Source organism: Sebastes umbrosus, chromosome 3 (assembly GCF_015220745.1).
Source record: "Sebastes umbrosus isolate fSebUmb1 chromosome 3, fSebUmb1.pri, whole genome shotgun sequence".
Taxonomy (NCBI): domain Eukaryota; kingdom Metazoa; phylum Chordata; class Actinopteri; order Perciformes; family Sebastidae; genus Sebastes; species Sebastes umbrosus.
Genome location: NC_051271.1, coordinates 13361627 through 13387776, shown reverse-complemented (window position 1 = coordinate 13387776; position 26150 = coordinate 13361627). Strand labels below are relative to the sequence as shown.

The 26150-nt window shown below is 40.7% G+C and overlaps 1 protein-coding gene and 1 long non-coding RNA gene across 3 annotated transcripts in view; one reads left to right on the top strand and one right to left on the bottom strand.

The window, feature by feature from the left end:
• LOC119485101 overlaps positions 1-15364 on the bottom strand; it is a 24521-nt gene extending 9157 nt beyond the window's left edge. The window contains exons 1-2 of the long non-coding RNA XR_005206186.1: positions 15236-15364; positions 6910-6914 (exon numbers count right to left, since the gene is read on the bottom strand). This is a non-coding gene — a long non-coding RNA (uncharacterized LOC119485101). The remainder of the gene's footprint in view (positions 1-6909; positions 6915-15235) is intronic.
• Positions 4274-26150, top strand: spock3 (SPARC (osteonectin), cwcv and kazal like domains proteoglycan 3). Of its 2 annotated transcripts, XM_037764406.1 has the most exons (12): positions 4274-4432; positions 4611-4733; positions 16031-16039; positions 16144-16183; positions 18828-18936; positions 20815-20923; positions 21064-21172; positions 21435-21548; positions 21656-21877; positions 22434-22496; positions 22598-22735; positions 23894-26150. In XM_037764406.1, exons 2-12 carry the CDS (start codon positions 4611-4613, stop codon positions 24049-24051), a joined length of 1194 nt encoding a protein of 397 aa, XP_037620334.1. In that variant the 5' UTR covers positions 4274-4432; the 3' UTR covers positions 24052-26150. The 2 variants fall into 2 exon arrangements, with proteins under 2 accessions (XP_037620334.1, XP_037620335.1); XM_037764407.1 differs by lacking the exon at positions 16031-16039.

Below are 26150 nucleotides of genomic sequence, written 5' to 3'. Positions count from 1 at the left end.
GTGTTTGTTGGACCCACCCACCTGCCCTGAGTGTCTCTTTAAACTACGAGACCACAGCACTTTGCCTGAGCGTTTTCTGTTGCCCTGGATGGGTTTACATTGTAGTTAATGGAAAGCCTGATGAGTCTCATACTGGGAATACCAACCTCAAGCTAGGCCTCAAGGCCAAACATCAACATCCGACCTCACTAATGCTCTTGTGGGTGAATTGAAGCAGATCTCTGCAGCCAGCTTCTACACAACATGCCCAGAAGAGTGGAAGCTGTTCTATTGGCATATTAAGGCCCACGGTTTTGGAATGAGATGTTCATCAATCACGTAAAGGTGTCATGTTTGGCTACCCACATACATTTGGCCAGATATTATAATATGCTATTGTATGGTAAAGTACAGAGAGGCACTCTAAGAGTAAACTGTGATGATAAGGTATTGCATGTTGGGCTTTTCTGTGCTGAATAAATTCCTTTGGTAGCCTATACGCACCCTAAATCTCTCTTGATGGATTTTTAACTCCCTTTTACACCAACCCATCCTCCCTCGCCCCCCCCCACTTCACCTCCCTCCTTCCTCTCATTCCCTCCCTCCACTGTCTCAGCGATCAGGTGCACAGTGACAGAGTCACTGGGCTGTGAAATCTCAGCTCCTTGAGACACGTTTCATGCCTCTCCCGTCCAAACACACACACACACACACACACACAGGCGCACACACACTTTTTTTTGTCCTATTTTTCTTCAACTCCTTCCTTTCTCCACCTCTCCTTTCTCATCTTTTCTCTCCGCTCGTGTACAGATTGAGTCAACAATGTGTGATTGTGAATTTACTCACAGGGAGGATAAAAAAAAGAAAAGTCAAATGACGGTGGAATGAAAAATCTATAAAGAGTTTCATTAGGCAACAACACAAGTCTGTGTGTGTGTAGGCATGCTGGTGTATGTGTGTGCGTGTGTGTGTGTGTGTGTGTGTGTGTGTGTGTGTCTGTGTGAGCGCTCTGTGTGTCTCTCCTGCATATGTCTCTGACCACATCTACATCTTTAATGTCTGAGACTGAATAATGTATGAACCCCTGGGCTGGAGGACACACACACACACACACACACACACACAACATCTCTTCTACTGCTTCAATCTGCACAAATGTCATATAGCACAAGCTCAGAGTGAGCCATAAAAGAATAACCGCATCATCCACATGCCGCACACCACCATCTTCACAACTATATTGTGATCAGATCACCTTGTGCTGATCTGAGAGAACAAAGTGTGCTTCAAAGGAGGCCAGCGCCTCCAACCACAATGGCGTCTCTACCACCGGTTTCCTGTTTACATGCTGCACACTTCCTGTCGGAGTGAACACAGGACTCTCATCAAAACATGTTCTTACTCGTCTGTACCTGTGCAGTGTGCTCATGCAGTTGACCATCTCAGTTGTGCACGCCCCATGATACACTCTGGTGTGTGTCCCTCTGATGCAGTCATGCATGCTTCATGGTTCTAATTTGACTTTCAAATAGCTGCACCCTGTCATCTTTTCCACATGCCCACACACACACACACACACTTTTTCCCACAGCCTCTCATGAAGACGAAGATGTGAAGCTGAGGTCAAGGTTGGTTTCTACGGCAACTGTGCATAATAATGCCATGACCCACCTGACCATCAGGCTTCTCTGTGAAGAGCCTGGAAATAATATTAATACTCTCTAACTTGCTCAGCCTCTCTCCTGAATGGAGGGACATTGCACTGAATGCAGATACTTCCATAGAGGTCACGAGGGGTCACTGAACGAAGAATGAAAATAATGTGAATGATGTGAGTTTACCAGAAAAAGATTTGGTATGTCCCAATACACAGTGTGTCAAATGCAGTATGCCAAAATACCAGGATGTCCCACTACATCGGTCGCATTTTGCAGTATGCAAGCCAGCATGCTTTTCTGGCTATTCTGACCCACAATCCTTTGCACGGTGGATATATGAGCAAGAGGGTCAAAGTTCAAGGTGCAATGTCATGAAGAAGTGTTATGTCCCAATTGTATGCATACTGCATGCAACAGTACGTACTTTATAAGGTAGTACTATGTACTAAAAGAAAAAGAAAAAGTATGTGAGTTGTTCACAATCTTTTCCGAAACCTAACTAAGTCGTTTTTGTCATGTAACTTCTGTACATAAAAAACACCACTTCCGGTGTTATTTAACCCAAACCGCAATCTTTTCCTAAACCTAGTAGTCTTGTTTCCTAAACCTAACCAAGTCGAATTTTTCCTCAACCTAACTAAATAGTTTGTTTCTTAAACCTAACCAAGTCAGTCTTTTCATAAACCTAACTGAGTAGTTTTGTTTCCTAAACCTAACCAAGTCGATCTTTTTGTAAACTTGACTAAGACTGGAGCGAAAACTGACACTTGCGTCACATTTTACTGGACATTCGTAAGAAAAAGCACAAAAAAATATGAATAACTTTTCGTAAGAAATCATACAAACCGTTACATGAGGATACGTTGCCATATGGGAGATATTGATCTGACGTGTTAGACAGCACTCTAACACCAGATGAGGGAATATCTTATTCATTGCTCCAGTAGACTTCAGAGACTTGTAGAATATATACCAAGGCCTATTGAAGCTGTTCTGGTGACCCAACACCTCACTAAGTGTTTTTTTCCTTTAATGTGTCACCCGTCTGTAAGTCTATCTGTATGCAAAGCTGCAGCGGTCGCTGTGGTATCCTGTCGTAGCCTAAAACAAGTGCACGAATGTTCCCCCTTGAAACACCTTCAGTCACACATAACCACTCTGAGGAAGAATGTTTCGCAATGTCCTAGAAAGGACTGCACTGACAGAAGGACGGCTCCACCCACCTCCACAAATCATCCAGAGTGGTCCATTTAGGTACATTTCATATGGAGACCGTGTTATCTTGTGGCATCAATTTACAGTCCTGAGCTAACCTCGGCCAGGAATGTGAGTGGAACTCTCTCGTGAGTCACTTATACTGTACGAACAAGCCCGAGCGGCTCCCATGTGATGTCTGTAACAGGGCAGAAACATGGGACAAGTAAAGGACACACAGACAAAGATCTGATCATGCATGCGGTATTTCTTTTGAAAAAAAGAAGCTCCAATCTTTCTATTTGTGTTATTTGCAACATCTCAGACATTAGTGACCTTATACAGTATGGTTGCTTTTTTGTTTGTTTGTTGTTTTACATGCAATCAGTAAACTTCCTTCTGCATCTTTGCCTGTGATATGAACCAATAGTACGAAAAGTACTGTAGTGTACAGAGCAATGGTTATATCATTCAAGAAAATAGCAGAAATCTATTTAAAATATTATTGAAAAAACATCTCCCAGCTGAAAAGCTCTCTGTGTCTGCTGATATTTAGCTAACATCAAATCATAAAAGGTTTAATGTTGGATAAATACAAAGTCCCATTAATATTTATGGTAAAATAGGTTGTTGCTTGTTCTGTTTTTTTTATTTTGACATAGTATGCTACGTTCCAATCACTAATGAATCATATTTGCCTCTGTAAACTATGAATAGTATTAACTTGAACCTATAGGTACTGTGTTGTGTGTCAGGTTGTGTCTTGAATATTGTTGTTTTGTTGCTGTCGCTTTTGATGTTGTAGTCATTGTTGGTAAAGACTGTAATGTGATTATGTGCTGAAATGTAGCCTAACAGTTCAAAGTGATTTAAGTGGACTCCAGGAAGAATAGCTGGGCTTCAGCCACAGCTAATGGAGATCCGAATAAAAGATAAAAAAAAAAAAAGATTTCCCACTAAGCTTTATCATAGGATTGCCTAAATGTGTTTTTCATAAGAGGTAATCAGTGGGAGACACTTTTGCGGTGGCCTGATAACAGCCCACAGTGAGTGAGCCATCATGACTGTTTCCTCTGCACTCACAGGAGAGGAAAGAAAAAAAGATTTCTTTCTTTCTATTTTATTTGTGTTATTTACAACATGGCAGAAATTAGTGACCTTACAGTATGGTTGTTTTTTGTTTGTTGTTGTTGTTTTACATGCAATCAGTAAACTTCCTTCTATATCTTTGCCTGTGATTATGAACCAATTATCCTACCAAGCTTTATCATAGGATTGCCCAATGTGTTTTTCATAAGAGGTAATCAGTGGGAGACACTTTTGCGGTGGCCTGATAACAGCCCACAGTGAGTGAGCCATCATGACTGTTTCCTCTGCAACTCAGGAGAGGAAAGAAAAAAAAAAAAAAACGGGAGCGCGCACGGTGCCATGCGCGCTCCCGTTTTCTGCTGCGCACAGACAGCCGGTGCGGAGAGAGAGAGAGAGAGAGAGAGAGAGAGAGAGAGAGAGAGAGAGAGAGAGAGAGAGAGGGCTGTTATTACTAGTGACAGAAAACGGCAGCGAGCACATACAGTCTGGATAGCAGCTGATGCGACAAGGTAGGAAGAACCAAAACACCTCCGCATCATCATCATGTTTTGGTCTTTCATCCTCATGATCATCATTTGATGTGATGCACATTGCCTCTTGTTTTCGGGTGTCCTCCAGCCTGATCATCCGATGTCCTCTCTCCTCTCCTCTCTCCGTGGTGCTGTTTGTTGTTATATGTGTCCGCAGATGCTGAGCGTCGCCTTGCTGTGTGTGTGCGCCGTCGCCTTCGGACACGTCTCTGCTCGCTCCGACAGCGGCAATTTTTTGGATGATAAGTGGCTCGCTGGGAGATGGGATAAATTCAGAGATGTAAGTATAGCTGGCTTATATTATTGACGCCGTTTCCCCCCTCATTATCTCATTTACACCCCCCCACCCAGCCCTCCATCCTCCTCCACCCCTTTCTCTGCTGCCTATAGCATCACCCTCATTGGTTTGGGATCATGCGCTCCTCGTTTTCTCCTCGTTGTGTCCAAGCGACGCGTCACGCGGCCTGTTTGTCACACGCGCCACTGATGAGACAGTAAATAAGCATAACCGGGACGATGCTGAGTGGGTTTTTTTTCGGCTATTAGCAGAGATATAGCCGAGGCCTCTGCGAAACACACAAAATGCACATGGCCTAGCTTGTCCGAGAGGCACCAGCGAGTCATGGAAGGGGCCTAATTATGGGCAGGTATGATGGAGAGGAGTCCGCAGCATGGAGCAGGGAGGGAGGCCTGGATTGGATGGGCTTTTTGTTGTTTACAGTAATAAACACCTGCCACAAGGTATAGTGGTGGCAGCAAACCTAAGAGGGACTCGCCCCCTTTTCCAAGGGTCCCAAACAACAATTAATACATAACATTAGCCAGGTTGTTCATACAGTGGCAGCTGATAAGAACTTTAAACAGGCACTATCTACCTGTAAACATGCACTATCTACCTGTAAACATGCACTATCTACCTGTAAAGATGCACTATCTACCTTTAAACATGCACTATCTTACACTTACTTTACCCTATACATCCTATATACCACTTTATAGACTGCACATATGCACATATTACATTTATTTATTGCACATACTACATTTATTTATTAACGGACTGCACACACTATGTTCACCCATTCACTTTGTATCTTTTATATCTCTATTATTGTTTTTATAATTTTTGTATAACTTGACCTCTCCTGTGTTTCACTCTGTTTGCTGATGTTTGCTGCTTTGACACCTGAATTTCCCTCCGAGGATTAATAAAGGTTCATCTTATCTTATCTTATCTTATATTACACGTTTATTTATTAGATCTTATTCAGTTCAATACAACTTTATTAATCCACGAAGGCAATGTTATTGTTGGCAAGTAACAACAGACAGGAAACTGACATATGCACAGACAGACATGTACAAGCAAATGAGCTGTTTTTGACTATGATGGGCTGATGGTGCAATTTCTTTGTTTTGTTTTTTATACAAATTCAAAACTGGATGGAGCATTTTTATGTTTGCCATAAAATCTGTCAGATGCTATTTTTGCTTATTTTAAGGTGGGCCTTTGTGGCTTTTTTTTTTTTTTAAATTAGGCCTATATGTAGAATTTTGTTATTGAATTTAACCTGAAGTATTTGACTAAGATTAAATAAAATGGCTGTTCATTACAGATTAGAATACATTCCTTATACATTGTTTAAAATTGACCATAGTTTAGGTTTGTAATAAGAATAATCATTTATTCATACAGCACTTATTGATATTGCAATAGACGTCTGACCATAGACTCATTCAATTATTTCAGGCTGAATGCCCCAGATCTCCACTGACACTTGGCTGCTGCAAAGAATTACTGTATTCATGCTTTCCACTGTCACATAGAATCGTTGTATTCATTAGACATCACCCTTTTCAGTATATGTGAAGGCTTTTAGGCATTATAAAATGCATTATGTGATGTTTTTAGCTGTAGATTACTGATAAAAGACTGTGGAAATCACTACTTTTATTTGGGAATGAATGTCTCAAATTAAAGAAACGAGTAGAATTCAATGTAAAAAGCCTGTTTCAGTCTTTCAGTGTAATAATGTAATATAGGTTCCAGGTGGAGCGTATTTGTTAGAAGGCTATCTTGCCTCTAGCCACAGATTACAGTAAATGGGTCCACACAAGCAGCAGTGATTTGCACATGCTTGCACTTGCACTCACTCCCTCACAGATATGCAAAATGAAGCATGTATGCACATCATATGCACACACACATACATTGGTAGAAATAGGCCTTTTTTGCTCCGGAGCTATAGCCTACAAAAACAACAGGGTTAACATTATACACTTTTCCCGCACACTAATGAGTGGTTTTTACCACCGTGCTGCACACATGCATGCATGATTTTTCTTTGAATTAAAGCCTTTGATATAGTTGATGTCAGAGAGACAGAAGCAGGAGCACCATTCTCTTTATTTCCAAAGATAAGGGCAGGTGCTGTCTTTTTTTTTTTCAGTTGAACTTTTTCTATCTCTCACTTTCCCTGCCTGTCACACTTACTGTGAGCGTGTGAACGCAGTGGCTCAGGTGGATCCATGTGACTCACCTCAGGTCCAACTATTGAGCCGGGTCTAGATTATGCAAATAGGGTGTCGGGGACCGAACGCTAGAGAGGAACATTTGATTGGCCATGTGCTGCTGTGCTACGTAAGATGATTGGAACTATTACAGAGAGTTGGTGAATGTGTTAATACAAACAAATGTCTATAAATACCCCCAGTGGCAATGAGAGATAATTAACCTATTCAGAACAGAATGAAAAAGATAGATAGAAAGATACCTGAGAGAGAGAAGGACGGGGTAATGAGAGTGGAAAAGAAAGATGGAAGAGAGTGGAGCTGAAGGCTCTGTGTGCATTCACATCTGTGTTTTAACCTTGAGGCTCAGGCATTAGAGATAGAGGTGGCACACAAAAGCATTATGTGCTCTGTAGGCCTCTATATGTGTGCGTGCCTGTCATTTCCTGTTTTAGTGCTGTGTCCCAGATTGTCTGTGTGTCACTGGGTGTTTTTGCATTCTTTCACATAGGAATGTATCAGTAGACCGTTTACAAAGGTATTCAACTACATACCTAAAGAGGCAGTGGCAGATAGCCTTGACAAACTTGCTCACCTTTCTCTTCATATGTTTTTTGCCAATTAGACTCGTATCGCCACTATGAGATCTCAAACCCTATACAAATATAGGCCCATTAAAACATTTTTTTGTTGATAAAGTCTTGTGTATTTACATATTACGTACGTATGTATGTATTTTCTATTGTATTTGCTCCAGATGGTACATATAGTGAGCATATAGTTCATGTAAATTGTGTTTCTGAGATACATAACCTATATATAAATATTTTTTTCAGTAAGTGAAACTAGTTCATACTAGTTCTTACGTAGAAATTCATTTTTACTAAATGTTTAGGCTATCCATGCTAATTGCCAGGTTAAGCCCAAGTGCTGCGTAGCTTTCTAGCAACTGACAAAGCTAACATTAGCTTTCTATATAGGCTAACCTGATTATAGTGGCAAGTTAAAGGGATAATGGAATATGGTTAACACGTCTGACATGAAGGTCGATTGAAAGGCTGTTTGTTAACAATGACAACTTGGAAGGTTTTCGATTACATTTTACAAAAACAACATAAAATAGCCCTAACAAATTAGCCTACAAAACTTTGTCAATAAACCAAAATCAAGTATGAATACTAGTTAGCTGGCATAAATAAATAAAACAAAGTCACAGCTACATTTGTCAAGGATGGATTTTTGGAAGTTATGTCACAACTTGTGATGCTACAGCAACTTCCTGTTTTTCCTGGTTACACTGTTCACTGTTTTAATTGCTTTTGATTGGATAGAGCTACAGATGTTTCCTAGCAACATATTTATTACTATATAAAGTGCAACAGGAATGAGTCCTAAAACCCAGAAATGAGTTAGCATTTTAGCACTTCCAGTCCTTCGTCTCGAAGTCAATGGGATTTTGAATTGATTTTAGTGAGACGCCTGAAATAAGGTCTGTGGTTAACACAAGCATAAGAGATTTTAACGTTTTGTTCTACGACATAAAATACATCAGTAAATATCCCACTCGTGAATTTTGAAGCGTTTATGTTTTTTTTAAAAAGTGGTTGCTAAAAAGTGTCTAAATGAGACTACTAAACGTCATCACGCCGACTCGTCTGCCTTTACAGCCTCATCGTATATACTCACGTTCATGCGACCGTGGTGTAGATCGTTTAAAGCCTAACGTTAGCTTTTTACTTCTGGTGATTGCAATTACGCTTGAAATATCATAAAAGTGGTGTTCAATTGTGGAGATTATTTTATCGAACAAAGCGTGTAAGTATCGTAAACGTTTGTTTGCCACAGAGCTTATTTTCTGCAATAATCCAAAACCTAATGGAACAAATCTCATTGGCTTTCTGTCGAGGGATACCAGAGCAATGCTAACTTCCTGGTTGGCCTACAAAAATACATCATACCTGCAGCACTCTTTTACATTTTACAGAAACAACATAGACTAACGTAGCTCATATTACAAGACATTATGCCAATAACCATAATCACCAAATAATGTCAGTTAGGTTAGCTTATTCGGATATTTCCTTCTCACTGTATGAATAACAGTGAAACATATTTATGCTTAAACAAAGTCATACCTACATTTGTCAAGGATGGAATTTATGGAAGTTATGTGACAACTCATGATGCTACAGCAACTACCTGATAACATTGTTAATTGCTTTTGATTGGACAGAGATATAGATGTTTCTATATAGTCTTAACTAGCTAAGACAAGACATTCCTTACATTTTAATGGTGCAACACAATTTAGTGAATCGCCAGCTAGTAGGCTGACTAAGAACTAAAGAAGGACTTAACGAACAGCTGGTTAAACCAATCCTGTTGCTTAAAATGACTACTGACTAATCTATAATGTGATTATTTATCATGCCAGTAGTTATCTTGGGATGAAGCTCTTTACTTCCACTCATAGCTGTTAGTGCTATCTCAATCCTGCAGTCAAATAAGCACACTGTTCATAATTATACATTTTTTCGATCTCTCAGAAATGCAGGATTACACCTAGCCCACTTTTCTTTTTTTTATCTTATGTAGCCTACTTGTATCCTGTGCCAAACTTTGCTTTACTGTGATTTAAATTTTACATGCTAGACATGTACTTTGTACTTTCGCTTTCATCTTTCAGCAAGAGCCATAAGTGGGTCTCCTGCTAAGTGCACTAGATAGGATCTTGGCCACTGATTTACTGTACGTCCTGTTAAGATGGCTGGAGAGGCCCCGGGGCTCTCTTTGCTGCACTGGTGCCATCTCAAGTTTTTTAGACACTCTGCTCTGCTTCCTGGGCCTTGGCTAGCTTACACTCTGCCACAGAGGAAAGAGATAAGATAGGTTTAACAACGAAGGATGTGTGATGAAGAGCATGATGCTTAATTGTGCAGTATAGGAGGCAAATTGTTTAGACTAGCCTCATTAGAGCAGACTACACCTTTTCATCCTCTCGTCTCCTCTTTCCTCTCTCTCTCTCTCTCTCTGTGTGTTTTTACTGTCCTGTGTTGTTTGTGTTATGGAGGGTGAATGATGTAGAGAAGGTACAGAGCTTGAGGCCTTTTCCACTTCAAAGCACCTCAGTGTGTATTCGTGTGTGTTTGTGCGTGCATGCATGCGACAAGCTTGAGCAAGACAAGCAGAGCCAGTACAGTGAAAACATGCACATATTTCTCCTGTTGGATGTTAGGGGGAGGCGGCAAGGAGCCGGGAAAGGTAAGGAAGCCACGAGGACACAATTAGTAGCTGTGAAATTCTGAAGTAGAGGTGAGAAAAGTGGTTGTCAGAGGCAACATATAGACTTATATCTATAGTATCGGTAGGCACACACACAAATTATGAGAGCCAACAGAGACAAATACACACACTATTGTGTTTGTGTGCGTTCATGCACATGAGGAAAAATAGGCTGTTATAACTGCGAGGGAGAGGGAGGAATAGAGGTGGAAAGAGATTGAGAGATAAATTGAAAAGTTGCTATTTTTAGCGTACACTCAGGAGGCCATTAGACCTATTGTTGAATTTTGGGTTTTCTGTGTTTTTTTGGAAAGTGGGTGGTTGGTTGCATGTGCAGTGAAGTGCATTCAACCCGTTATTTGATGTTTTGTAGTGCTGACAGATTCTGGCACTACAGTCAGTGTTGTGGTGATAAGTTTATTCGTTTATGCGTGCGTGTGGACGTGCATATGTGTGGGTTTCCGTGTATTTCCGTGTGTGTGCGTCTGTTGATTCCATTAAGGAATCAGACCGCGAGCACTTTTGTTGTCTTGACTGGTCTAGAGGGCCTGGCCCCCATAATGCAATGTTCTCATTATTCGGTCTCGATGGTCTGCAGTGCTAGAGGGGAACAGAAACAAGAGTACCTCTCTATTTGGCTTTATCTTTGCTAAGCTTTCAGTATGCCAGTTTCTAGTATGCCATGTACTGTGTGCGTAATTCTCAACAAAAGAGACCGAGAGAGCCACTCGCCACTGTTGAATTTTCTCCTATAATGTAACGTGGACCTTTATAGAAGTGGAAGGTGAAAAGGGAGACGTGATACAATGAATAATGAAGTAGTGAAGATGCAGAGGGTCAGAAAGGGCCAGCTATGAAGGACGAGAAGGAGAAATTAATTACAGCGGAGAAAAAGCAAGAGTTGACCCTTTTCACCTTATAGAGCCAAGGAAGTGAGACTGAGGTACACTTACTAATGGTGAAAGTCCTGCTTTTTGAAAAATAACTATGTTCTTGTGGCAAACAGTGTCAACGTATAAGTATAACATAATGGTATATAATTATACCATCCATCTCCATGGTAAATGCTATATGCAGAAAATATGTAAAGTAACAATGGTACAATAAATCTGCTCCGTCTAATTTTTATTTTACACAATATGTAAATAACTGTTACTTAAAATAATAACAATCTGTTTATTTTTCTTCAGATGACATTATTATAAGTAATAATGTTATGAAAAGAAATAAGTTAACATTTTGCTGTGGTGGTTGTTCCTTACAGTAGTTTATTATTGGTCAGTCAGTAGTTCTTGTACAGTATAGCGACCAACTGGATAGAGCGAGCGAGCGACTGGATAGAGTGACCAACTGACTGGGTCGAGCGAGCGATCGACTGGGTCGAGCGAGCGACTTGGTCGAGAATAGCGACCGACTGGGTCTAGCCATAGGCGCAGTTTGATCTTTAAGGTTGGGGGTTCACAAAAATAATCTAGAGGGAATGTAATGTGTACAACGCAGAGATGTCTAATGTATTGGGATGTGTGTAGCCTACATTATTTCACCCTCCAAACAGAATGTGATGCAAGCAAGCGTCAGTGACAATCCGTTTGATTACATTGTTTTCTATTAGAATGAACTAACTGTCCGACGAACAGCGACGAAGCACTGCGCGGCGCGAAGTTATGAGTTGAACTTTTTTCAGATGCCCTGTTTCTATTTATTCCTTATTTCCAACGGATGAGGAACGGCTGGTTGGTGAAGTTGAAATGAGGAGTAATCTGATACAATAACTTCCTCATTTTACTACAAACACCTGAATAAGGTGACAGCTGGCTGCAGGGAGATTTCCAGGAGCCTGAAAGTTTACTTAGGCTACTGTTGGCTGTATTGTTTGTCATTCTGAGTAAATAAAACTTGTGTTTTCTGTTTAAAAAACACAAACGTCGGAAGAGAGCAAGTAGCCTACTACTCACCCATCTCTTAAGTGGCTACGTCTCTAGTCTGATCTATACCGCACAGCTGATAGGTACATGGTTTGTTCACATGGCGTAACAGAAGTGCATATTTAACGGTGTGTGGACAGAGAGTGTCCGATGTTATTAGGCTATAGGTAAATGAAAATAACACAAATCTATCTTCTTATCTTGTTGGTTTCTTATTCTGTCAATAAGAAGACACAACAAGGTTGATATTATTCATCATCACAATAAATTATTAGTTCTACGTTATTATAAAAAAATATGGATGCATTTCTAGGGGGTTCAGTGAGCCCATTGAACTAACGCAAACTGCGCCTGTGGGTCAAACTTGAGAGAACAGCGACCTACCGACTGTGTCGAGTATAGCGACCCACTGGGTCGAGAACAGCAACTGACTGGATCGAGAAGCGAGTGACCGACTGGGTCGAGTATAGCGACCCACTGGGTCAGGTATAGCTATCCACTGGGTCGAGCGACTGGGTCAAGCAAGCAACCAACTGGGTCTAGTATAGCAACTGACTGGAATGAGTTCAGCGACTGACTGGGTTGAGTGACCAACTGGGTCGCGAATAGCGATTGGGTCTAGTAACCGACAGGGTCGAGAATAGCGACCGACTAGATAGTGCTTTATCATTGCAATTTTTCATGACTTTGTCAATCAATTTGTTCCTAATGACTTAATTTCATTGTTTTCTGTTTCTGTTTTAATTAGTGCTTTTTAAACAGACCAATGTTTTGGGGTCCTGGGGGACCCCAGTCAGAAGCGCCCGATTGCAGCCTGTGCAGTAAAAATAGATCAAATAGAATCAGATCAAATCGATCATTCATCAAATAGAATCACACATACACCATAAGGGTGGTAGGGGCACTCTGTGAGTCATTTTGAAAGAGACAGACACAGATGCAGAGGACACAGATTTCCTCATTTGCTCTGTCTATTTTCATTTTAGACATTATGCAAATTAACTGTAACTTTCCTAAAATAATAATATGGTCTTTTTTTCTTCAGAGGACATTAATTACACAACTAATAATGTTTTGAAAAGAAATACGTTAACATTTTGCTATAATGGTTGTTTCTAACAGTAGTTTATTCTTGGGACCCCAGTCAGTAGTTGTTGTATGTTATATAGGTTGGTAGGATGAGGGGTAACAACAGTTAATGTTTGCAAACTGCAGTAGGGGTGACTTACAGGAAACAAGCGTGGCTGACAAGTCTAAGGTGTAAACGTATTTTAGCTTCCTGAAGAAAGACATACAGCCTGTTAAAAAAAAAACTGTTAACATTGCAAAACTACAATGAAGTCCTGCACCGAACCTTTCTTACATTATGTGTTGCTAACTTTTCAAGCCAGAAAACCTGGGGAATACATTACAGACTAAAATCCGTGCAACATTTGCTCCAACATTTATACCAAAGACTTCACACCTATTCACTCACCGAGAACTCCTCTCAACCACTCACCCTTTATAACCCACCCAAACTCCCACACTCACTTGTTTCCTTGCAGGTGCTGAAACCTGTCAACATTACTACTCCAGTACAAGTGCAGCAGCTGTCACTGTATTATGTTTTTAATGGATCTACAGTACAATAATGAATTTAGATACATTTTGATGTACAAAAGTGAAACAAGGGCCTTTTCTAAAGCATTTAGCTGCACTGCTCTTTAGTTTCCTACTGCATCATTATTGATAACTGCTTTATAATTGATGTTACTATGGCCTCCCTGTCTATACCATCCATCTCCATGGTAAATGCTATTTGCAGAAAATATATAACAAAGACAAGGCAGAAGAATGATGAGTGTTGGGACAGCACTCTCACTCAGTATTGTTATAGGTGACAGGTCTGAATTTCACTTTTTAATTGAATTTGAAACATGCTATTGGTGGAGATTTGCACAACATTGAAATGTGCGTATAAACAATACAGGGCTTTAATTGGTCGGATAAGACACTCTTATGCACGGCCACACTGTGGGATTTATGCTGATAAGATGTGCTTTTTCTCCCCTATTTCCCTCCCTTCCTATTTGTTCTGGCATATACAGATAGACTTGAATGAGTCACTCATTGTGACAAAGTGAGAGCGAACACAGTGCAGCATTGGGTTTGAACGAATGCCCCAGAGAAGGAGAAGGAGAGTAAACCAGAGAATGAGATCTCTGAAGTAAAAAGGCACCCAGCTCACTATTTCTTAAGCTCCTTTTACATTTGCATCATGAGCCAGCACCCCTGGGTGTGTCTCCTCCTTGTCCTTCTATTAAAAGCAGGCAAATCACTCACCTCCATGCAATCCCTATTTAGACTGTTGAAACACATCCACTTAATAGTTCATTTTCAAACCATTTTGGGAAAGAGTAAAAACATTTTGTTATGTAGGAAATAACATTATTAATATGATTAATGTTTTATTTAACAATGCAGTAGTTTATTTATATACAGAACATATGAGAAAAAAATGTCTTTAAGTATCCCCCTTAACTTCTTCAGCATTACATTTTCCCAGGAAGTGTTTTTGAGTGGATTTTATATTTAAGGTCCATTATGTAACTGCAATGTGGCAAAGCTCAAAGCTTAATTGACCGTTAAAAAATGTGACTTTTAAAGGTGTTTTTTATGTTAATCAGATGCATATTACAAACATGCATATTTATGTATTCTCTGCTCTGCAACGCAAATTTGTCTGGCTAATCATAAATCAGATGGCCCCAATTTCACTCCACTGAAAGCCTCATGCCTTCCCTTAACTTGAAATGGTTTCTTTTTTTTCGACTTCAAATTTCATTTTTCCTGACCTTAACCAGAACACCTTTATATTAAAAATATATATATTCAAATATTTTAAAAAATCACCCACATCCTCCATTTTCATCATTATTGACGATAATTATTATTATTATTTAATTGTGCCTTGAATCACACATATGTTTGTCAATTTAAAATGTAATTTGAAGAAAGTCAAGAAAGTCGCAGTTTGTCGTAGGTTTGTCATCTCTCGTCTCGCACAATATATGTCACCAACACTAGCTAGCTAGCCAACTTAGCTGTGTTCCACGCACAAATAAAACCTTATCTTACCTGATGTGTTTTATCCAGCGACTCCTGGTCTTTCCATCAGCCGGGAAGCGAAAGAACAAGCGAGACCCATTGCCCCGGAAGGGGAGGGACTTCGCCTCTCTATTACTACTTATCATTATTCGTTATTCTCCCTACCTTGTCTCTTTCCCTCTTTTCTTTGTCATTACTCATTAGCCAGTAGCCATCCTCGTTACGTACCTCACCTAATCTCACATGTCACATCACAAACACAAGCCAAACTCAATCTCCCAGTTTAATATAAACTGTTGTAGTGTACTGTACTTGTCCTAACATCTGTATGTTTTAACACCGTCCATTTGTCCTATGTCTTCTTCTTGTAATGTCTTATTGCACCAATTGCCCAATGTCTTTTTCTAATTTTATATTGTACCAATTAGAAATACAAGTTTATATTCCTTTTGCATCTTTAAACTGTTCAGCCTGTTCTATTGTTAATGATTTGCCACATATGTTATATAAACACAATTCCATGAGGTCATAATAAGGTCATTATAAGCAGCACATACACACAAAGACACACGGGCTTCTTTTTATGCATCATAACATCAACATTATCTCGAGTAAATAATTTGCATGCTCCATGTGTTTGTACATGATGGTGTGTTGGTGTCCCAGATTTCCATCAGTTTATTTCATTATGCAAAGTTTCCACTCAAAAAGAAAAAAACCTAATCAAAATGAATTCCTTATTCCCTCTCTGTAATGCTTTCTCCTAAAGGAAGTGGAGGTTTGTATGACTGCTTAATATTTGTCATGTATTTTTTACTCTAGATGTCATTTGAACAATATTTTATTTTCATGATTTTTGTTTATTTGTTAACCCTGTTTCAGGAGCCTGGAACATGGACTCCATCCAAGCCCTTCGATCAAGGTGGGTGTGAGGAAGAGAACCTCGAGTGCTTGTGCTGTTGGCTTTGTGATAAAACTTAAAAACACTACAGAGAGGACAAACAGAACTACAGCAATACTTCTCCCGCAGCTAAAAAAAATAAATCTTAGATTTAATCTTAGAGAAAGTGTTAAATTAAATGTTTAATCTGCATATGGATGTTTGGAGGTGTTTTCGGAGAATGCTTACATAAAATTAAGAAGGAGTCACACTTATTGGCACTGAGCTATGGCTTCTTAAATCTATTATGGTACTATAACGGCACCAATTGGTAAAATGCTGATTGCTCAAAGTCAGTATGTGCATGATGACTTGGATTTAGTTACAATTGCACTACTACTGAAGATGTATGGCAGTTTATGTCAGGGTCATAGGTCATGCTGGCAAGAATTTGGCAGCCAATTATAGGAACCATAGACCATAGTGTGAATATAGATGGACGACGTGTATCTACTTCCTCCCACTGTACAAATGTGAAGCCAAAATATTCCGGATACAGGAGCTGCCATCTTGAGATTTTGACATCACTTGGAGCCAGAGACTGTGCATTAGTGATCGAGGGGCTGGGTATTGATCGGGGGGCTAGGTCCCACCCAAGCCAATCACGAGCTGTGCACGGCAACAGCTTGTTAGCATGAGCCACCCAGCTGCTACGTTAGCACCGGGGTAGCTGTTTTTTCCTAGAAAGACACAACAACTAACCGTAATATCTCTATAACTACAGTTATGATCAAATTGACTCGTTCTATTATGCAGACTGGTGACGGTTATGGAAAGTTAAAGTTACATCCCCTCTCTCGTACAATCTTTGAGCCTCCAGCCTCGCGACTACATCACTCAGAGCAGCTGTCAATCACAGCTGTCAATCATGACGTCTCGCCCCTTTTTATAGCATCAAATAACTAACTAAAACCAAAGTTATCAGAAAAATTAAGACTTGAACACCCATCAGTGTGATAATAACTACCTAATATGACAGAAACCATCTTTGGGAAACTTATTGTAACGTGTACTTTGACTTTTTCGTTTGGCTCATATACCATCCGCTAACATGAAGGGGGGCGGGACTTATGACCTATACTGCAGCCAGCCACCAGGGGACGATCGAGATGTTTTGGCTTCACTTTTCGGGAGCTGTCATGTCATCCAGCTTTATAAACAGTCCATGATAGGAGCAAATTACATTTATTCAGGGTCACCCAAATATGTAACATGAAGACTTAATAAAATGGACGCAATGAGGAAAATGTAATTAGCAGAAAGAAAAAGCTGCCCTTGCTGATTTGGATTTTGGTTCAGGAGTTATTAGCATCACGCTAGTCCCTTGAAAAAAAAAAAAAAGTCACTTGTTGCTTAGTGCATGGCCTAATTTTCCACAAAATATCCTATTTGAAACGTGTTTGGTAGTTGTTGAAATATCCTCCTAACTAGCTAACTAACTAATAGACAAACATTTGGGAGCAAAAAACACAACCTCGATGGAGGCATCTGTCATTACAGCACTGATTGCCCTGCATTAGATTGACCTTCCTTAAACCATCATGTTACTTGTACCTATTGGTGTATATATGTGAGTGTGTTATTTCCAAGCTATCCTCAATTCTTTTCACAACATCAACCGGTTGATTTATGTAACTAACATCTACTGTAAAAAAAAAAGAAAAAAGGATGATTTCCTATTCTTTGATCACCTCATTTCCCATTGTATTACAGACAACGATAAGCTCATACACTCATCCAGCCACACCAGGACATGAACACATTCACTCTCGCTTTATCCTCAAACACACACACACACACACACACACATCCACACATCCACACACACAGACATGTCAGGGAAACAATAGCATTAGATGCTGCGTTGGAGGATGGAGGCAGGATAATCTGCCAAAGCTGCTCAGGGATTACAGTAAGGTTCTTTAGAGCAGAGGTCATTCACAGACTGTTCTGAGATCAGCTGAGGGCCTCAGATCCTGCGCCATAGGTGCCACGCTGAAGGCTGACGAGCGGTCAGAAACGGCTAGCTCGTCTCCTGCTCTTTACCACAAGGATCAGCCTGAGACTCTGATCTAAAATCAGCTCTCGAAGCCAGATCTGGCCCTCAGCTGCGAGATCAGATACCAGATCAGTTTGAGGATCTCAGCAAGAGAACACACTCGACAGACTGACACTCAGTGCAGGGCTGATGTAAGGTCAGAAGTAGCCTCTATTACCAGTTCCATCTGTTTTTAGCTTTAAGGATACTTAATGGTATTATGGCTTTCAGTTCAGCGTGAGAGAGACATTGCCAGTAAGTGAATAGATGGTGGCTAGAATTACACACACAGAGATCTCTAACACCTATCCACACAGCTTGGATCTGCATAATAAAAAGGTCTGCATCTGCAAAAATAAAAAGGAGGTACATGTTTTAACTAGGAATCATTGATCCAGGATTTCAAAGAACAAAAGGAAAATGTAATCTTGGAAGGTTTTCTCTCTGTTAATGCTCATAGGCTTAATCTTTCTAGGAAGCTCTTTAGATAGAGAGGCTGTTGTTTGGTTGCACAGACATAAACAATACATATAATACACACACTGAAAAGAGCACTTATTCTATATCTCTGTTTTGTGTTTTTTCCAGGCCTTGATCCAGCCAAAGACCCCTGTCTTAAGATCAAATGCAGTCGCCACAAGGTGTGCGTGGCTGAGGATTATAAGACTGCTTCTTGTGTCAGCCAGAGGAGAGTTAGGTAATAACACACACACCACACACACACACTTGCTCTTTTAAAGGCCAAGACACACCAATCCGACATTAAAGAACTAGCAGTGATGAAGCCCGACTGTTGCGTCGCCTCACGTCGCCTTTGTCTTGGCCAAAAGGTTGCATTTGAACACACTGCAAAGACAACAGCCGACGGCCAGTTAACACATCTGTTCTGCGCCTGCATTAGATGAAATAACTCTCCACACCAGCAGGTCGCGGTAGTCTGTATTAGTCATTCAAAAAAGGGAAATCGGAAGACCGAGGACTGCGGAGAAACAAGCCGTTGTTAGGATGCGCACATGAAACAAAGTGGCGTTAGCCGACTATTTTCACACCACTCTCACTCACCACTTAGTTTCCTTCCAGATGGCCATGTCGCAGTGAAAATATCTGTGTATTGGAATGATCAGATGAGATGAAGATGAAAATTGATAAGAGCCTTCTGTGTTTTTCCTCTTGACTTTACTCATTGGCTTCCTTTCTTCACTTCCGTTTCTTTTCTCGTGCTCTGATTCGCTTAAACTGAACAGCCAATCAGAGTGATTTCTCTCACCGTCTGCATTCAACATGCTGAATCGGCTGAAAAGCGTCAGGCATGGGCACACTAGAGCCGTCATTGTGGGACACACCGCTAAAACTAGGCAGACAGACGTTCACCGACGGCCCCAGACTGTCCGACGGACGACCGTTGGCTTGGTGTGTCAGGGCCTTAATACAGGCCTAAGTTTCAAAGCTGTCCCTCAAATTTGCATTCAAACGTGCCCGAATTAAAACACGAATGGCAGTGGATTAGCAGCAAATCAAATCTCGTTATTACTTCCCATCTCATTTCTCTCTTTTCCCGCTCACTTATTCATGCAGCATGATAAGCAACAACACCAGAGGGGTGGCTGGCTTTCTGTTTTTCCAGCTGGTCCGCTGGTTGCCCGGCTCTCTTGTGACTGTTGTGCGACATTGCTGTTTAGTCCAATTACCCCAGCACTGGCACTGCCTTACAACGGACACAAAGTCCTGCCAAGTGATATGAATGGGCTTTGTGTATGTGTGTGTGTGTCTGTCTGGAACACTGCAGACTGGACAGAGGACAGTAGCGCCATACTGACCTCATTTCCCATTCTTAGCAACAACACAATTACCACCGCACAGTGCCAGCAAATCATAAAATAATCAACCATAAATCCTAATCCTTGTCTCATTTTCTGAAAATTGATGTAAGAACAAGAAAATACATCGCGGATGCAAAAATGCTTAGAAAACATTAGTTCTGGATAAAGCAGGGGACGTAAGGAGTGCATTGTGATGGAGATAATGTCAAATGATGCGTCATTTGACATATTCTCATATGCATGGACATAAGAAAGATTGGATTATATTCACCTGAAGTATAAACATTACATGTCCCTTATATATTAAAAAGAAAATCCCACTAATTTGTGAGGGAAATGTATATATTCTTTGATTTTTGGGTTGCTGGAAAAAATTTAATAAATAATGCCTGACAATGACTGATATATTTGACTGCAGGACATCTCTGACTATATACATGCTGAAAATCTGAGATTTTAATGTATTAATTTAGATATTTTTCAAATTAAAAGTCCCTAGAAATGTATGATTCAACTTTTTCCCATGGTCTAGACTCTAGTGTTAAAAAAGTTAACAAAAATCGCAATAAATCGTAATATCGAATCGCAATACTTGCAGAAAAGCAATGCTTAAAAATCGCAATACATATCGAATCGGCTCTCAAGTATCGGGATAGTATCGAATCGAGAGATAGGTGAATCGTACCAGCCCTAATGCATACAGTCAGATTTTTTGTGTGTGTGTGTAAAATAAGTCTTTTGAATCTCCTCTCTAGTTTTAAAGATGCCAGTTTGTACCAGAGTCCGGGGTCAAAGTGCAAACCCTGCCCTGTGGTTCACCCCGCTCCAGTTTGTGGGACTGACGGCCACTCCTACTCCACCAAGGTACCCTACCGCACACACTATCTCTCGCTCCCATAGAAGAGCGCATATTCTTTCATTTCCTCTTGATGAGACACACATCCTGATTTTACTTCCTCTTCTGTCTCGTCCCATCTGTCTCTGTCTCTGCCGCTCCCGCTCAGTGTAAGTTAGACTACCAGGCATGCATCACAGGAAAGAAGATCGCTGTGAAGTGTTCTGGCATGTGTCCCTGCCCCTCTCAGCCTGAACAGAGCTCTGCAGAGAAGAAAGGTACACAGCTCTGCGCGCATGACTGCACACTGCAAGCTAGGATACTTTGCAGGAGAAACAGTAAATTCTCCCTAATTAAAAAAAGTCTTCCAGGGTGTCCAAGCTCCTTTCTGACAAGCGAAAGCCCTTCTGCCCTGATAAAAGTGACACTGAATCCCTACAAGTGTTATAGCTGACCCTGACTTCTTATCGCCTTAAGGGAGTAGGGGGACAATAAAGCATCCTTTTATCACCATTAATCATTAGTGTCGTTGTTCCTCAGTGTGCAGCGAGTCGGACCTGAAGGAGGTGGTGAGTCGTCTGAGAGACTGGTTCAGAGTGCTGCATGAGAACGGCAACCACAAGAGAGTCAAGATCCCGAAGCCTGAGAAGAACAGTGAGTCACGTGGCGTTGGAAAAGTAGAGGAACGGGAAAACACAACATTTCTTCCTGCGTTATCGCCGTCATTGTTACACTGACACTCTCTCATTTTTAACCCGCAGAGTTCGAGATCGGGGCTTCACCTATCTGTAAGGACCCCCTGGGCTGGATGTTCTCCCGACTGGACACAAACTTTGACATCCAGCTGGACCAATCGGAGATCAAGAGCCTCTATCTGGACAGGAACGAGCCGTGCTCTGACGCATTCTTCAAATCCTGCGATACGCACGCCGACAAAGTTATAACCAGCTCTGAGTGGTGCACGTGCTTCCAGAGGTACACAGGTACGGTGTCTCCATGTACTCACATGCAAAAGTAAATAACTCTGGATTCGGCTATTAGTGCATTTTACAACTTTTAGGACCTAATGATTTAAATACGGGCTATTCAAGTGTTCATACTGGGAAGTTGATTCACATAAAAAAAAGTTATCCCCATGGTCATCAGTTGTGATAGACCAGAACTTTTCTCTAACGTCTAAACTAACTTTTACAGACAGAGAAATAATAGAAACCTTCCATTCAATCAGAATTGGTATATTCGTCCTTGATATGTACAGAACACATTACTGTGCTCTGTATAACACAATACATTGCATTGCATTAGAATGCCATTGTATGAGACAAATGATGAAAATAAGTTTTTTTTTATCATAAAGAAACAGTATTTACAGATGAGTCACCGGAGCTGCATTTGTGAAAGCAAAGACAGCAGGATAACAAACATCACGACAGAAGCAAAAAGCACACAAAGGAAGCAAAGTTCACTCAAACAGACACATTCACAGAAAAGCCGACTTCTGCAGTTTATTACCAGCGTCTCTCTGTCTCCCCTTTTCAGATTCCCCTTGTAAAGCAGAGCTGTCCAGTATCAACAAAAAGCAAGCAGGGAAGAAACTGCTTGGTGAGACACACACACACACACACACACACACATATACCAACACAGTGTGTTACCCTAATAATTCATTGTGTGCGTCTATGTGTTTCGGCTTGTATGTATAGGTCAGTACCTGCCATCCTGCGATGAGGAAGGTTACTACAGGTCTCACCAGTGTCACAGCAGCAGCGGCCAGTGCTGGTGTGTCGATCGCTATGGCAACGAAGTGGCCAGCTCACGCACCCATGGCCCTGCAAACTGCGGTAGGCAAAACTCTGAGGAGAGTAGAGTGTCATGTTTCTGTGTAAGAGAACAAAGACATTGTATTGGTTTGCATTAAATGCATCATGGAGGAAAGTATTCATAGGTGTGTGTCAACACACAATTTCCTTTTTTTGTGTTGCATGAAATCTGTCACTTACCACAATGTATTTGCAACATGAAGCTGTAATAGGAATAGATTGACATTTTTTTAGATTTATCCGCCTGCTTGCCAAGACTTAGATGACAAGATTGATACCACTCTCATATCTGTCCGATCAATTTGAAGCTATCGCCAGCAGCCAGTTAGTTTATCTTAGGAAACAGGAAACCTGACTCTCAGCGAAGGTTTCTTGTTTGCTTATGTGTGTAAAAAAAATTACAATTTGTGGTTTAACATGATGTATGTGCTCTATTCTTGGTCTAAACCATACACTGTATATAAGAAGTGGACGTAGTCACCGTGACGTTACTCATTGGTGTGTGGACTGCTGTTTTGAAGCCTTGAGTTCTGCATTTTGGCTTTCACCAGCTTTGTTATTTGCAACCAGAACTGACACAAGAGGGTGGCGCTTAGTATAGCTGAATGCTGATAAGACATTTTCAGGTGACCAAAAAGGTTATAATCGACTTTCATGAACTGAAAACACACTGTGAAAGGGTTAAAGTTGTAAGAAGAAAACACGGACAACGCCGTGGTAGCGACCTGTCAATCACAATGTAGCCCCGCCCTAAAGCATCCCCTGCTTTATGGTCTATTTGACTCTAAATGGGACCATAATTTACTAAATGAACATCATGCTGTATTGAAGAAGACTTGAAACTAGCGATTGAGACCATAAACTCGTGTTTACAATGTTTACTGAGGTAATCAATCAAGTGAGAAGTAGGTTCATTTTCTCATAGACTTCTATACAATCAGACTTCCATTTGACCAGAGGAGTCGCCCCCTGCTGGCTGTTAGAAAGAATACAAGTTTAAGGCACTTCCACATTGGCTTCACTTTTCAGAGCCAGAGGTAGCCCACTTGTCTAAACTAACTGGCTAATATTGACTGAGCAGACATGAAAGTGGTATAAATCATCTAATATAACTATCTACTGACTGTTTCCCAATTCAACTCCTTTAATTGTAAGATTTGGTTTGTTCTCCGTTCCTAGGCGTGATTTTGGAGTCTTCTGGAGACCTCGGCAGCGGAGACTCGCTGTTCACCGATGACGACGAAGACTCCTTCGTCCTCGACGAGCAGGCCGGAATGGATGACGAGGACGACGGAGATGAGGATTACGACGACGACAACGACGAATATCTGTCGTAATTTCCCCCCAAAAAAAAGAAAAAGAAAAAAAAGAAAAAAGAGAAAACTGTTTGTTTGGTCAAACTGCACGTTTCTAGGTGACTCCCCAGGCAGATACTTAATCGTACTAACAGCCTATGGACTACTCTCTGTGTATTGTTTGTTCATAAGTAAAGAAAAAAAAACAATTCCTGGCAAACGTTTATGATTTCTCTTCCTCTCTAAGTATAAAATATGGTTATTGGCACTTGTTCACTTGTGTGTCAGCCAACCAGAGAACATGACAAGGACTTTATCGACAACCAATCCAGTGCTTTGGATTTGGTCACGTGTGCAAAGACCCCTCCCTTCATTGGACAGTCCATGTCTTCTAGTGTTGTCCTGTCCTTGTGCAGCACTCTGATGCCTGAGTCTGTTGATGCCTGAGGCGCAATGTTAAAGAGATTTACCCTTCTTCATTCCTTCATCCTCTTCCTCTACTCCCCCCACCCTTTACTCCTTATCAAATGTTCCTGTGTATAGGTGGGATGTTGATGATGTAGATAAGAGAATATTGCACTCTTTAGGTTTCTTTTGATCTTGATTTGTAATCGTGACTGTAACTGTGTGGAAAAACAAGATAAGAGTTAGACATGCTTCATTAGGAGAATTAAGGCAAAAAAAAACAACAAAAAAAAAACAGTGTGAGTTGGATAACAATCAGAACCGACATGCTAGCTGTTTTCACAGAGACACAAATCAAGTCAAATCATCTCAAAGGCTCAGCAACGAGGAAAGACGAATTACTGCTTGGCCGGTGGTGTTAGGGGGGGGTAAATATTATTATCTATTTTTCTAATCCATTGTTGGATGAATCCAGAACATGAAACAGATTTGTCGTGGCATGTCTAATACTGCGTGATGTTGTTTCAGTCTGAAGCTAAACCTTTGTGGAACTCAAAACATAATAGAGCTTGAGGGGCTGAAATTTCCCTCAAGCGTGTACAGATGAAACTGCACTTGCATAGTTATGAACCGTTTGAGCCACAAGTCTGTGTGATCAAAAAAAACAAAAAAAAACAATGTTTACTGACCTTTAATACAGTCAGTGAGCTCAGAGATAACCTCATTACGGCTCAGAAGTGGAGTTGATGTTTTAAATTTTACGTGTTTTGAGCACACGGTAATAAAACCACAGAGCCATGCAGTCTGGCGGGGGATAAAGGGGTGAGGTGTGCCTTTTTCCGGTAAGGACAGATGGTGGTGATAGTGTGAGAAGAAGCATGCTTACTGGGCTGACTTAAGCTCGTCATTACACCGCATAAGAGTGGCTTTACTGTCAAGCTCGGATACTACTTGGGTTTTGGTATGGCTTGTGTTTTGGGTCTCTCTTACGGTGGTGTTACATAGGCCATAATCCAGATCTTTTGGTTTGTTACATAGGATAGCTAGAATGTAGAGAAGCACAGATATACTTAACAGTTAAGGCATAAAAAAACACTTAGATTCTGCTGGATTTGAAGATGTTTTATATATTAGTACACTGGCTAGAGGAAGCTTTGGTTTAGACGGCTTTATATGAAAAAAAAAAAAGATGATCATCTTACAGTGTTTTGCTTTTACTTTGTTTAAAAGGCTTGATTTGTACCTGATCTGCTCTAACTACTTATCGTGTATATCTGTCAGGGTTGAAAACTGATCCCAGATTTGTGTATTCTTGACGAGTCCTGTGACTGTTTATGCAGACCTGGGATTAGCTGAGCTCCTATGTTAATTTTCAATTATTAATCTGCCTTCGGGCTTCATTTTCAATCTGTTGAAATTCCATGTTAAGACCTGAAAAGTGCCATCTAACTGTCCGATAGGTGTTTTTTTGTTTAATTTTTTTGCTCCCTTCATTCCTTTTAACGTGGAATTTCAATTCACTTTAAGAACTGGAGACCATGCCAGTCTTAAAGTGTGCTGTTGTTTCATGAGTGTGATGACACGCAAATCATTTTGATGACCTCAGACACTGTAGCCACTCTCAACCAATCACACACTGTCATCACAGCTCTGATGGTGTTTCAAGGTTATGATAACAGATGCATTTTTTACAGTGTATGTATGATTTGCTGAAATAAAAGCTATATTGACCAATG

Coding starts and splice junctions, on each gene's coding strand:
- spock3 (XM_037764406.1), top strand. CDS start 4,611: ATGCTGAGCGTCGCCTTGCTGTGTGTGTGCGCCGTCGCCTTCGGACAC. Junction 21,549..21,655: donor CCCGAAGCCTGAGAAGAACA/GTGAGTCACGTG, acceptor TTTAACCCGCAG/AGTTCGAGATCGGGGCTTCA. Junction 21,878..22,433: donor GTGCTTCCAGAGGTACACAG/GTACGGTGTCTC, acceptor TCCCCTTTTCAG/ATTCCCCTTGTAAAGCAGAG.